Source organism: Polyodon spathula, chromosome 26 (assembly GCF_017654505.1).
Source record: "Polyodon spathula isolate WHYD16114869_AA chromosome 26, ASM1765450v1, whole genome shotgun sequence".
Lineage (NCBI taxonomy): Eukaryota > Metazoa > Chordata > Actinopteri > Acipenseriformes > Polyodontidae > Polyodon > Polyodon spathula.
Window position 1 is genome coordinate 8,309,404 of NC_054559.1, and position 14,857 is coordinate 8,324,260.

The 14,857-nt window shown below is 38.3% G+C and overlaps 1 protein-coding gene across 3 annotated transcripts in view; it reads right to left on the bottom strand.

The window, feature by feature from the left end:
• Window positions 1-1,101: 1,101 nt before the first annotated feature.
• Window positions 1,102-14,857, bottom strand: part of LOC121300725 (protein tweety homolog 3-like) — an 80,579-nt gene continuing 66,823 nt past the window's right edge. The window contains exons 11-15 of one of the 3 annotated variants that reach the window (XM_041229463.1): window positions 13,616-13,752; window positions 10,488-10,661; window positions 9,915-9,990; window positions 6,979-7,080; window positions 1,102-3,437 (exon numbers count right to left, since the gene is read on the bottom strand). In XM_041229463.1, the coding sequence (XP_041085397.1) occupies window positions 7,000-7,080; window positions 9,915-9,990; window positions 10,488-10,661; window positions 13,616-13,752 (468 nt within the window). In that variant the 3' untranslated portion in view covers window positions 1,102-3,437; window positions 6,979-6,999. The remainder of the gene's footprint in view (window positions 3,438-6,978; window positions 7,081-9,914; window positions 9,991-10,487; window positions 10,662-13,615; window positions 13,753-14,857) is intronic. The other 2 variants (XM_041229464.1, XM_041229465.1) reach the window with 2 other exon arrangements.

The window sequence follows — 14,857 nt, forward strand, 5'->3', positions numbered from 1 at the left end:
ACATGGGGTCGTCTGACTTGCATATTCGCTGTTTAGCAAGGTTTAGAGAGTACTTCTTAACCTTCTGTGGCTACAAGAAATGGATTAACCCTTACTTATCCATAAGTTTTCATAATGCAGATATTTGTAGGTGCTGGAGAAAAAGACTAAAAAGAACTAGCCCACAAAAATAACTACAACTTTGCTTTCATACAAATTGTATTGCTGGCCACAATTATAATCTACAGCTATGGCCTAAAGTTTTGCATCACCTAGAATTGTAGGATTGAGGCATAATACAATTCTACATAACTTAGACATTTTATTTAACCTCATGTAATCAAAGAAACTACAGAATTATATCGTAAAGGTCTACCGGAAGCCATTATAGTAGTACAGTATTTCATGTTAGATTTCTGAGTGTCAGTTTTTGGTTACGTATATAGAAAACTACAAAGTGGTATGTAATTTAATATGTTAACGTAACATTATTCAGCAGGTTTCATTTGACCTGATGAAGCAAAATTTGTTAATTCTATAGTAATGGGTGATGCAAAACTTTTGGCCATAGCTTCAGTACTGCTAAAAAACACATAAGAAAAACTGAAAACAAAACAACCTCAATTCTCTAGGTTACTCAATTCCTGCAGAGAACTGTAGTCTTGGCATTCTTATTATTCCCTGGCAAGGGGTGCTCCAGTAATCATGCGGATGACTTCATTGTGTTCGTCTTGTTTGGAAAATGCAGCAGGGTTACAAACATGACCTCAAGCGGGTCACAAATGTGATGATGTCACTAAACTTATGCTGGAATATAATGGTATTTTGTTTTGGCTATCCAGAGATCTGGAAAAAAGAAATCACTGATGCCATTCATTTAAACTAGTCAACGAAGTGCCAGTCCAGGTGCCATAAACACCCAAAGTCATCATTTTAAGTGTAAAACTCTTAAGGATACATACCTCAGGTATTCATTTGACATCATAACATTTCTGAGAGTGTTGCTTTCTATTTACAATTAGGGGAGGATTTCAGCCCATTCCATTGACAAGCAAACACACTGATTACTTTACATACAGAATTACTAAGACCACCACTAGAAAACACAGGGAGACTGAGAGATTCACAGCGAAGTATCTTACAGTTTCAACACAGTTTACAAGGTGGAGAGTAAGGGGCGTACAGCACGCTATTCCATTTTACATTACACAGGATTTTTTTTTTTTAATCAATGTTCAAGAGTCCAGAGTTTGTCAAAACAAGAGCGCTTGTGCTTTCAAAAAAGGACTTTAGGTGTCTGTTGGCAGTCAGAAGAACCTCAATCTCAGTCCTCAAATTTCAAAAAAAAAAAAAAAAAAGGCATACATCTGAAGGTCCACCATTACATATAAAAAAAAAGATAAACAATCCAAAACATGTTAACAACTACGAGTGCCTGGGTTAGTATACTACGGGTATGCCACTTCATTATTACAGGTAAAAAGCACTATTTCTTCCTTGTGCAGTTGCATTGCTTTTGGTCAAAAGGTACGTTGCTCCTCGTTAAAAAAATGTTTTCCCCAAAGTTATATCAATCCACCACATATCTTCTTTTTTGCTTTTTGTTTGGATATTGAAATGTTTCCCTTATTAGAAATTCACGGGATGGGGGAGATCATCCAGAGATATACCCTGTTTTGTTTCTTCCGTTATTTTGGTAGTGGTCATCGTGCCATCCATATTAAGTGGACGCTGTAACACGTTGTGTCCAATTCACATTAACATATGCACTAGGTGCTCACAATTCAAAGTCATATATAAGTCGCTTCAGTACATTTAGTGGCAGTTCATTCCAATAGCACCCCCCCCCCACCCCCCCTTAAAACCTGCATTAAACAATAATAACAAACATATGACATCATCATAATCAGGAAAGCCACTGGTCTGTCCTTTAGTTTCTGTTGGCTTTGCACCTCTGAAACTTGTATAAAACCTGTTCAGTATTCTGTGCATTTTGTCATGCCAGTATATGATATGTTTGAAGTTAATTCAAATGCAGACATTATTCTTTTTAAACAATACAACATTGGAATAAAAAAATACACTACGCAGTCTTAAGACAAGGAATGTTTTTTTTTTAAGCAGAAACAAAACAGCTGGAATTAGTAGACAATACAAGCTGCCCCACAGAGACGCTTCTAACAAATAAAACAGTAAACTTCCAGCTATGTGCAGCCTGATGCTTATGACGTTTTACTATCCAAGACTTGAATAGCACTATGTTCCTGATTAAAACATATCGTTTATTAACAGTACATGTAAAAGAAACATCAAAAAGAAATCCTGACATTACAAGACTAAGAATTTCCAATAGACTATGCATTCTGTCCAAAATAATAAATGAATTAAAATGTATGAATTTATTAAATTCCCAAACTATTAAGTTTAGTTGTCAAAAGCAGAATAATGATCTAACCATTTATTGATTAATCTGAAGCAAATTTGACCTAGGTAAGGATCTCTGTGACTATTTAAAATTCCTACATGTACTAATCTACAGCACTCATGGTGCATGGCTAGAACACTTCAATTCCAGCATTAGGGTTCTACAGACATCACTGACAAAACCACCTGGTTAACACACATCTCTAATCTGGGTTTAAAAATGGATCTAACATTCAGCAGAAATTCAAAATTGTTTGAAAACAGGATTCTGAAAGGTAACACCATGAAAGTTGATTCTGCACCCAGGTCAGAGAGTGGTAATATGACACAGTCTAGCATGCTTAGGTCATTTTTTTAATACAAATGCAAAAGCCTCACTGTAATGACAGTTCCAAGGATCAACCCCCCCCCCCCCCCCCCCCGGTAAAAAATATGTGTTTAAAAACGTACACACACAAATCTTAGTGGTTTATAAAAAAAAATAATATCAAACAAGGATTGAAGATGCAGTGTCTAGCAGCTGCACTTATTCCAGAAGCAACAGATTTTATAATATGTTTAAAGAAAAAAAAAAAATAGGTAATTCCAGAGTAAAATATTTCAATAGCATTGCAAGTATGCCTTTTAAAACAATTTAAAAAAAAAATAATAAATTAAAAACTGAAACCACTAAAATTGATCTTCCTTTTGAAAAATGAACGACTGTGTACATCAGATGGTGGAAGGTTTCAAAAACATTTGAATCTGCCTGGTATTAAACTTGAGCCCAGGGCAGATCTCTACACAATAAAGAGACTTACAAGTGCACACCCAGGAGTATTAGGTGATCAGTTGAAAAAGCTCCAAGTTCTGGTGTTCAGCTTTGCCTAGCGAGGGATCCAAGTGGCTGTTGGACAGTTGGAAGTGTGGAAGCTGGACAGTCCCCAGTTTATTTCCAGTGGCATGCAGGTTGGGGGGGGGTGTCCTTAGGGGGCAGGGCTGTTGGATTCAGGCTGGTTTGTAGCAAGGTATTTTGCCCTCATGCTAGAAGTGTACTGGAGAGAGGAAGAGAGAAAGAGAGAGATAGATAAAGCATGGGTGTACAAGTAAATTACAACCAGGATAAGAAACTCTGGAGTGATTTTGGTAGTTCTCTAAAAAATGAGAAACCAAAAATATATCGTTGACTGTTTAAAAAAAACACTTATTCCTGGCTACTCCAGTCAATCAGCCAATCGAAGTTACTATACTTGCCCAGTCGCTCCTTTTTATGATTATCAGACTATGTATGAATATATATTTTCTTTTAAAGGCACTTGTAAACTTTGATGGCTGGGCAAGTACACAAGTTGATACCCTAAACAAATTATAGTAATCTCACTTATTTAATAGTGAATGCATAACATTTCAAAGGTCCAACAATTTTAAGCTGTAATGAAATTACATTTAAGCACTTATTCTATTTTAGGCATGCATGTTTTGTGCTATTTGGACAGATCAGTAATACTAAGTGGTGATCTGCAAGCATTATTTTGCTCTACGCAGTATAATGCTCAAACCAGTTCCTCGATGGTTTTTTGTAATGGTTTTGTTTGTGCTGACTGTTGCACCACACAGGGCAACAGCAAGTGAACAGAAGTTTTTAGACTCTTAAAGCATCATTTGAACAGCCTGTGCAATCATGGAAACATTTCAATTATACAGATTCTCCCATATACTTCCTCTTCCAAATCAGAAATGCTGCATACAGAGACATATGAAAACGCCTCTAATCTAATACACCCCCCCTCCCCCCCCTTTAGAAAAGTTAATTTTAGAGCGAGTTGCCCAAAAGGCGTATCGTCCTAAAAATTGGCCCAATTTAATTCTGATGTAGCTTCATGTTATCAAATTGCTATTTTTATCACAGCTTTGTACAGTCAGTGCGGTTAGCTCAAAGACCCCAGGCTCTGATAGCAATCAATACGGGACTCCTTGCTGTGCCCATTTGCCCACACAACCCACCCATGTGGCAAACCACAATACAAACGAGACCATCCCATTCACATCACAACAAACCTACAGATTCAGGGGGCTGACATACTACACTATGCAGGTATGGTTAATGGAGGGGTAGGCAAGCCTGGCTCCTCCAGTCCAGGTCTTTGATCCAACCATGTCCTTGACCACTAAGCTGACTGCAGTAAATCCTCAATAAATCCCTGGACTGGATCGGCCAATCAGGACTGGAGTTGCCGACCACTGGTTTGGTGCTTTGCTTACAACACAATAACATGTTTATACAGGTCTGTTGTGAAAGAGCCATGCAATGTAGGAATCCCAGAATAACTAGCTATTGTACTTTGTAATTCAGGTCAAGGAACATGCATGCTTTGGGATTTAAAGGAATGAAAAATGGCTCTTGCATTCAGAAACAAAAAAAAAAAGCCTTGCATTTAATTTTGTATTGTTAGGGTTTAAAAGTACAAGATTAACAATACTATAGAACTTGACACCTGGTATGAAATTGAAGGAGAGAAACTATTTTAGGAAATGTATATGTAATAGCATCAAATGTTGGGAAAGCTTTTTCTTACTGATTCACAAGTGCTGACATGATTATCACCATAATGTGTTCTGGTAATTGTGTAATTATTAAACTTCTAAAGAATTATAAGTTGTGTCATCCCAACCCAGAATAGCCACAGATAATTTTAAACAATGGGACATTTTATTCTTTAACCATTGCAATCTATTTTTCCTTTTGAAAATGTATTTTAAAAAAGACTACAACCTAGTTTATTTTGCACCTCTGGTTCCACTAAAGCACCACCTGTGTGCTATAAGAACTGCACCTATCACTCAGGTATTCCAACCTGTTGAGGGTGATGATGAGAAATCCAAACCACTCATCATATACTTACAAATGCATCAACACATTTGCAAGTCTTTACAAAGATAACAGGAAAGAAATGCCTCAGACACTCCTGCTGACAATTATGCAGTGTGTTCGTTAGTATGTTAGTTAGTAAATAAGAAAGTTACTGGAATTATTTTTTCATGTCAAAAAGGAAAAACGAGGATGTGGGGAGAAAGATGACATTGGCATTGGTATCTTTCGGACCTCAATATTTATTATTTTTTTTAAATTTAGTAAAATTTAGTAGTCGCCAATTGTTTTTATCATTTTCTCCCCAGTTTGCAATAGCCAATTATTTTTAGACTCAGCTTACCGCTACCACCCCTGCGCTGACTCAGGAGGGGCGGAGACAAACACACCCTGTCCTCCGAAGCGTGTGCCATCAGCCACCTCCTTCTTTTACACACTGCAGGTCCACCATGCAGCCACTTCATAGCTACAGCGTCGAAGGACAACGCAGCTCTGGGCAGCTTACAAGCAAGCCCACAGGCGCCTGGCCAGACTACAGGGGTTGCTGGTGTGCGGTGAGCCAAGAACACCCTGGCAGACCTAAGCCAACCCCTCCCCCCCGGGCGGCGCTCGGCCAATTGTGCACTGCCCCCTGCAAGGTCCCGTCCACGGTCGGCAGTGGAATAGTCTAGACTCGAACCGGCGACATCCAGGCTATGGGGCGCCTCCTGCACCACGCAGAGCGCCTTTACCGGATGCGCCGCTCGGGAGCTTCATTTTGGAACAGTTTGCTGTAGTAGGATTCTGAAAGTAGCGGAGGTAAGTTATGTTTGGACTGGATAAGACTTTCAGGTAGGATTTAATTTTTGTATGTAGATTCTACACATTCAAAAATATTTTCCTTTGAAAAGTCCAATTAGGCCTGAAGTAAATACAAATTATAGCACGACTCTTCCCATCTCAGGATCCTATAGCATGCATATCACATTGTACAGTATACCGTATGGGGTGGCAAAACAAGGATATATTGTCAAAGACATAGTCTACTGCAACATGGTAACTCCCAGGTCCTGAACATGAAATGAATGAATGAAGAGAGATTGTGTATTTGTTTCTGCCAGCTTCAGTACACAAATGGAAGTGGAATTGCATTGGCTCTTGTCAGGCTTCAAACATTTGCTAGCACTGAAATGTCTGACTAAACTATTTTGCTCTGCTGTCCAGCAGCACACTGGTGGACGTGAACATAATCATGTAAAATCTCTGAATGGAGCAGAGAACTGTAGAACCCATTCATCATCCAAAACTCCAATCACAGACATGATAAAACTCATAACAAAGCAAAGTAGGCAAAGGTATCAGCTGCTGCCTTCATGCACTGATGAGAGCACCAGCCAAAACCTTTTCGTCCCTAGAAACACATATTTAACTAATAGCATTTTGAGGGTAAAAAAATAAATCAAAATAATTTTTTTCTACTGTATTCTCACCAGACGCATTATGAGAGATGTTGTAGATGCCAAAATAAAAATAAAATAACAAAGGAAAACAACCAAAACCGAAGTGCTTAGAAATACAATTCGGGAGGAGTTCACACATGCTGCCCGATTGACTGTTTTTGCAGGCCAGGGGAACGAGACCTGGGGTGGGGTGGGGTGGGTGTTGAACTTGCAAGGGAAGGGGCATGTACAGGGGGTTAGTTAAAGAGGGTGGGAGGAAGAGGGTGTGGGGCACCGTGTTTTCAGTACCTGTTAGATTAGCGGACGCCGTTACCAATATGTTCTTGCACTGTCCGAGGGCTTTAGCTGCCAGCTGAGATGGGTGTTATTGTCCATGGCAGCCAAATACAACTGTGTGGGTTTGCAGGAAAGAAAAAAAAAAAAAAAAAAAAAAAAAAAAAAAAAAAAAAAAAAAAACAACACAGAAGAGCTTCTACGTTGTTTAATGTTTGTGGTCACAGCCGGGTCAGTCATCATACCCAAAAGACAGGAGGACGTCCCTCCAAACTAAGATCTAAAAGGACATTCCTGGGGCAAAACAAGCCAGAAAAAAGGGGGCGGGGACAAAGGAAAAACATTTTAGATTTTTATATATTGGTAAATATTTGTATTTAAAAGATCTCAGGTAAATGTGTGTGATATCCTTCGTTTAAAATGACACAGGGTGATTTTTAAGTTGTTTTAATATCCCTGTATCGGTCATCGATAGAAAGACTTTCCGCACCGTCAAGGATTCTTTTTGAAAAGTTGCTCGCTGTGATGACAAAAGCCACGCCTGCTTTCCCGTAAGAGAGAGCTATCTCTGTGATGACATGCAATGCGAAGGAAACCCCTTCACCGAGACGTCCATGATTAATAAAGCTCGCTCGGTTTAGAAAAATGCATTTTGCGCGAAAGGGATCTTGGGCAGAACACAAGAAAACAACATCCCAATAACCTCAAACATCACCCAATGCCACTTCTGTTACAGACGGTGTCCCACAAGCATATTCATCTTTTCACTATGCAATTCCTTGTGTACTGCATCCCTCCACAGTTTAGCTTTCCTTGCACGTTATTTCCTATGTAAACCATGCTTGCCACTAGACCGACTGAAGCATTCTGTGAGCTAAATTGGCACATTCCTGCTTCTGCAGTACCTCTACTAGTCTTGATATTTTACATCTGCAAGCTGTTGTAGCTAGAAGCAAAAACATGAAAGCCCCTTTCCCCAGTTTCATACCAATAACATTTCACTGGCAATCACTTATTCTTTTTTTTAACTTGTAAGTTTAACACAGTTCTATATTTTTATGCACAAAAAATGGGACACCACACCACTGACATCCAATGATGTTCTTTTTTGAAACGTAAGTAATTTTTCTTTACAAAAAAGTGTTACTTATACCTATGGCTTCTGTTTTTCGGTTTTTATAAATTTAAATTTTTCTGTGCTTATTTTGAGCTATTTGAGTTTCATGTAAATCGTTTTTTTTTTTTTGTTTGCTTGTTTTTTTCGGTGCTTTTGCATTTTCTAACTATGAAATTATTGTTTTCTGTTAAGGACTTTTTACAACGAGCGAGTCGCGTCAAAGCATCAGTGTCCGGCGTATTTTGACGTCTTCAAGTTGTTTTCATACCAGCGATCTGTAAACCTGTCACTCAACTGTACTGTACTGTAATAAAAATATTCTCTCATGATATACTATCTCACAAATAATAAAGTTCTGTGTCTTCTGCAGAAAAAACATTTACTACAAATAGGAATGTTATGAACATTTGGTGCACATACATTTGGTCTTTCTTTACTCTACACCTTCACTGTTGAAAGTTAACAATGCTACACTGGACGCTGACACTTTGACGCAATAGATACAAGTCAGGAAGGAGGGGCACTGTTCAGCTGCACTGGGAAAGGTTTTGTTTTTTTTAATGGGAAAGGGGTGAAGTCAATGTGAATTCAGTGACCATTTCCAGGTTTTCCAGTGGTTATTGGTTTGTTAAAGGTAACTGAATGGAAGCAACACAGCGTACAAAATTTGCACAAACTGCATTTTCACTTAAATGTGTAACTTTCTGGAATTCTTTACCAGACAAACTTAAAAGGTACTCATGAATTTAAAGATTTTACTTATAAACTAAAAGTATGGTTAGAACAAAAAACTAATCTGCGATCATGAATTGTAAACATACTATTTTATTGGATTGGCACTTGAGTATGTATTAATTGATATATTTGTAGGCACTTGTTATACTGCATTTATTCAAATTGGGTGGGAGGGTTATTACTGTTATGGTACTATGAATTTGTGCTGTTTTCATTTCGATATTACAACGATGTATTTGTTTGGAGGGAATAATTGCATATAATTGCAATAAGTCCAGCCTTGCAGAGCTGTATCTTGGAGACGCTACACCTCTGGAATCTAGTGTCACCACTGGAACTGATTTTAGAGGTCTCACTTAATATTTAGGTCGGCCAGGGTGTCCTCGGCTCAACGTGCACCAGCGACCTCTGTAGTCTGGCTGGGCGTTTGTGGGATTGCCTGTAAGCTGCCCAGAGCTGAATTGTCCTCCGACGCTGTAGCTCTGAGGTGGCTGCATGGTGGATCCGCAGTGTGGGAAAAAAAAAAAAAAAAAAAAAAAAAAACGGTCGGCTGACGGCACACATTTCGGAGGACAGCCTGTGTTTGTCTTCGCTGCTCCCGGGTCGGCACGGGGCTGGTAGCGGTAATAATTGGAAATTCTAAATTGGGACAAAATGATAAAAAAAAAAAAAAAAAAAAAAAGTTGGCGACTAATAAATTTTAAAAAAATTAAAAAATGATACAATGGAAGTTAAGTTAAACCTACTGTAAACTTCATGCAGTAAATATGTTCCTTTATATAAAAGTTTGACTAAGCATAAGGATCAGCTTTTTTGCTAATTATACAATTAGCTTTTTACCTATGTACATAGCACTTTTCTTTTTAGAAGATCTACTCTATCCCTGAAATTGCACAATGCAATGAGTGGGCAGGAGGCTACTAAAAAAGGACTGGCTACTTCATCAGAATTAATAAGCCAATAGAGTCTGTTTTAACCAATGGGTATTTGCCACGGGGACATGCATGTGCATCAAGAGGCCTCGGGAGGGCATGAACACATGGCTGTCAAATGACACTCTTCAGTGCATTATGAAAATGAACAAAGGGTGCACACTTACAGAAGGAGGTGGGGACTCCCTGCCAATCAGAGGCGTGTTCTCACACCGAGGGTTCTGAAAGTTTGCATTCTGGCTCCTGCGTCACAATATAGAAACACACATTCAGTTACTCCCATCCCGAGAGGGGCTGCAAGCAGATCAGGTTAATTTATAATCCAGCAGCTCAGACCAGGCACGTCAATTATAAGCGAGTGCAGCAAGCAGTCTTGGGCTGTCTGTTGATTGGTTTCAAAGCTAATATCAAATGCCTTAACCATCACCTTCTTTTGCCATTGCGCCATGCGTAGCCAGGGAGAGCTTGTTTACAACAGAAAGAGGAGGCTTTCAACTGTAATCAAAACTTTACTCAAAAGGGCAACAGTTTTTTTCCTCTGTTTTGTAGAAAAGGTTACTTTTAAATGAACCATTTTTATTTCAACTTTGACATATTTGTTCTACAGAGAAGTAGGCTCAAGCTATAAGGTACTTAAAAAATTATATGTTTGATTTTTGTGTCCAAGCAAGTATATACATATGGCTTGTAGAAATGCATGCACATTGATTAAACAGCGCCCCCATATGTTGCTAACTCACATGTACTCTGTGACGGGTGCATTGCTGACTGTGTGTGCAGCGGCAGGGATGCTGGTCTCACTACCATAGCTGCTTCCACAGCTGTACAGACTAGGCATGTGTACACGGTACAGGTTATCATGAGCCTGCCGGTTCCCCTGAGCCATGGACTCTTCCTCGCCATCCTCCTCACTCCTTCAGGATGAAGAAAACAGCACATTGAAAACACAGACGCCAAACCCTCACTCTCCCCCTTGCTTAAAATATAGGACAATAAATAAAGAAGAAAATCCCCTAATTATCTCCAGCAGACAGAGAGAGATGAAGTTGGTTTTTATTTTGTCAAAACATGCTGTGAATTCTCTGCTTGCTGAAAGAGCAATAATAGTGTTACTTTCTCAAGAAATGTGTGTCTGAATAAAGTGAAATGACCTAGATAGAGTAGACTATCGCTAACCCAAACTAGACTAGTCCGAACTAACCTATAATCCGAACCATGCTGTCGTAATGCACTCAGACAGCAGCTGTATAACCAAACTTCAATATCATAATATCATTTTAGTATGGTACGGACTATGAACTACTCCTAACCTGAACAGCGTCCATTCCCCTGGTTTGGATTAAAAAGACTACTGTCCTTAAATAAGATTAACTCTTCTTTGCAAGTGTTTGTTATTGTGGCCTTTTCGTATGCCAAATTCGATATATAGGTTTGAAAGGAGGTAGAACTACAGTGAATGAAAGAAATGAAAAAGTTTTTTTGGATGTAAAAAGCTTTTAGACAACTTCCCAACGTTTCAGTATGTCTAACATAGCTTTGTCAAGGGAAAGGGTGTTTGAAAACAAACAGTAGAATACAATGTACTTCAATACATATACATGTACACTACTACCACTATTACTGGGGAATCATCTACAACAAGGGTTATAGAAAAGGTTAAGAGACTTAACCCTGAACATTGGATTTTTTTTTTGTTGGCAGCTATTTTGGATCACAGTCATGGTGTGTGTTTGAGTGTGAGTATGTGAACCTGTATCAGGCTGGCAGCTGATCCAAAATGGCATAAACTTCCCTATCTATAAACCTTGACCTGAGCTTATGGGATAAAGTTAGCTGAAAAGATTTACTTCAAAAAAGTAAAAGCAGCACTTCAAAGGGTTGCAGCACTGTTATTTTAAAGGCAAGTTTCTCTAAAAGGAAAAGTCCATTTTATCCATAGTAAACCAAAAGAATCAACAGAAATCCTAAAATGAGGGATTGTTAAAAATATATAAATACATTTCTTTCACCAAGAATAACTGTGGAAGTTACAAAACAGACATCCATTGCAAGGCTGTCTGAGCCATTCCAAGCTTTACAGTGAACTTAATAAAAACACTGTGAGATGATATATCAAATCACTGAGAGGACCAGATCAGAATAGCTAAAACTGCCATGCCATGAGTCATCCTTGCTGTAACTGTTTTAACACACTGGGAATCAAGCCAGTTTAATACAGCTATAGCCTTTTATTGATAAACCTGCAGCACATTGCAGACTAGTATGGATGAAGATGACAACAGCCAGAGACTTCATTTCATTCTGTTGCAAAATGTAAAATAATGTAAAAAAAAATATACAACCAGAATAGAAGTAGCTTATGAGAAACCTGCCTAAAGATATTAACTGAGAACCCAAATTGATCAGTAATTGATTAAATGATGCATTTAATCCACTCCACTATACACTGCAGAATCATCTATCACATCTGCTTAGTAATTAGGTATCAAGTACTTTAGTGTTCACAAACTGAAATCAATTTCAGCATGTGACTGGGCAGAGCCTTGGGATTTGCCAATGGGAACGGAATGAGAATGGGATTTGTGAAACTGTTCCTGGCAAAAAGGGTTCAAAACATACAACTTCCATCACAGAGAGCGTGTTCATGCAATTAGAAAATAAATAAAAAATTCCAGAGAGAAAAAATGACACACTTAAAGTCAGTCTTGCTAAATCGGAAACCCTTCTTCTTTTAAAAGATAATTGTTTTAAAAGGTTCCAAGATACTTAAGGTATTTAGCATAAAGGCTTTCTTTAGAACACTCTCAGCTTTTAGTTTAGAATACCAAGTAAGCGCAAAGAAAAAAAAAAGCACTACCATTTCCACTTGGAATTCTAGTATTCGGTAACAAGAACAAGTAATACATACAATAATAAAACAATACAGCGATTTGTTTCAAATAATCTGAACAGCCAAGTGTACATTTTAATGGACCTACAATGAAATAAAACAATCCTCTACCATATACACAGTACATATATGAATTACTTAGTTACACTGTATATACATAAAAAAAAGAACAATGCTAAATGTACTGGTAAATATAATTTCCACTAGAGGGCAATGACATTTTCTTCAAGCAAACCAAGAATGAGTAGCTAAACGTCCACTATCAGGTTAAAGCATGCAAGCCACGACTCACCCTTGAAAAAAAGAAAATCTTAGCTTCTTTTGTCTTATTATACCCAATCAAACAATGACAGGCTCCTCTTTGTCAGAGCAAATCTATTGGTTTTCAAATTCTCTTTACAGGCATCACACTGGTGTTAAGTATTTCCTTTTTCCTGCATGCAAGAGATAATATATTTGAAAATACAAATGCAAAACTCCTCCTTGTCACATATGCAATATTATCGTGTTGCTGGGATTCCTGAATGGTCCAATTTTGGGGGGGGGGGGGGGGGGGGGGGGGTCTGGTTAGCATACGGACAGTGGATTCCCAGCGATACCCAGGTGTGGTAGAGGAGGAGCTGCAGTTTTACACTGCCTGTTATCGATTGCATTACTTGGCAGTATACTGCAAAACAAGAAATGTACATGAGGCAACATAATGATTTTAACATTTTATTTTTTTTTGCAGTTATTAGATTTGTTCATCTATATAACTTCAGAAGGTCCCACCCTTATTAAACTGGGGTAGGGGTAAGCAAGCACATCCAGCCCAGGCCTTTCCAACCATTTCCTTAATTACTCAATTGAATCAACTAACCCTTTGACCTTGCCTATTAAACCTGTAATGGAGCAGCGTTTCACTGCAGATGCAGCCTCTGTGGAAGTCTCCATGGAAGTAGTGGTACATGCCTGTTTCCAAGCTTTGGGAAGCCTTACCTCTTGTGCTGCCAGGTGTGTGGGACACTGCAGACGATGGAGCTGAACATGAGGGCAGTGACAAAGGAGAAGAGAACCAGATAGATGAGGCCTTCAACTCCATCATAGCAAATCCCAGTCAGAGCCTGGACGTAATCCTGCAGGCAGGGGGGAAAACGACGTTACGGGACAAACTGAACACGTCAAATCTACATCACGGTGTTGTCAAAAAATATATACATTATATATTAGATTTTCTACAATTTTAATTAGTTTTTGGGAGAAAATTGTATGTGTGTATATATACACACACACACACACACACACACACACACACACACACACACACACACACACACACACACACACACACATATATATATATATATATATATATATATATATATATATATTAGGGCTGCTCTGATTAACAGATTAATCGGACCATTTAATCAACTAAATAGTTGGTTGTGGATTAATTTTTTTTACAAATTAAAAATCGGCAGGTTATTTTTTTTTTGGGGGCTGGGCATTTTTAACTTTATTTCCCAACATCCCCTGCTGAGAAAGAATGCTCGCGAGAAGGCTTGTCTGTTCGCATCTGGTTTGTGGGTGTTACAAACACACTTCTTACATTTTCTTACAACGTCAAGAACGATCCTTAATGACTGCTGCCAGCTTGGAAAAGTTTGCATCTACTTCAATCAAAGCAGACTTTACTCATTTTAAAACTGTGTTGGTGAAATGGGGTTTCCATTATTTAAGTTGGATGTCCAAAGTTCATTTCAACGGAGTTGACTGTGCAGGGCAGCATTTCTTTTTCACGATTCCTTCATTTGGCCTGGTTTCAAACGGTTAAATGTCTTTTGCTAGTGTCACAAGCTGTGACTATAATGTTTTGTTTTATTGCTGTTAGTACTGTTAATATTGCATTACTGTTCAAGTTGTTTATGTTAACTAGTTTTTACTAGTTTATATTGTGGAACACGGGTAGGAGAGTTGTTTTAACCGATGTTTACCTGTTTCATAGTCCTGAAAAGTGTCTTTTTTAATGCAGAAAACCCGGAAGCCCTAAATATAATGTAAGAAATAAATAAAATAAAGGTTGTTCATAAGGAGCCATAAGTGTTACATACGGTATGTTTGCCTCAAAGACAAAAACAAAATCCATTCTCAGTTCTTGTGCATTACAGTGCCGAGAATAAGTTTGTGAACCCCAATGATAATTATAGAAATTCCACAGTTTTACCATAATAGCCTTCT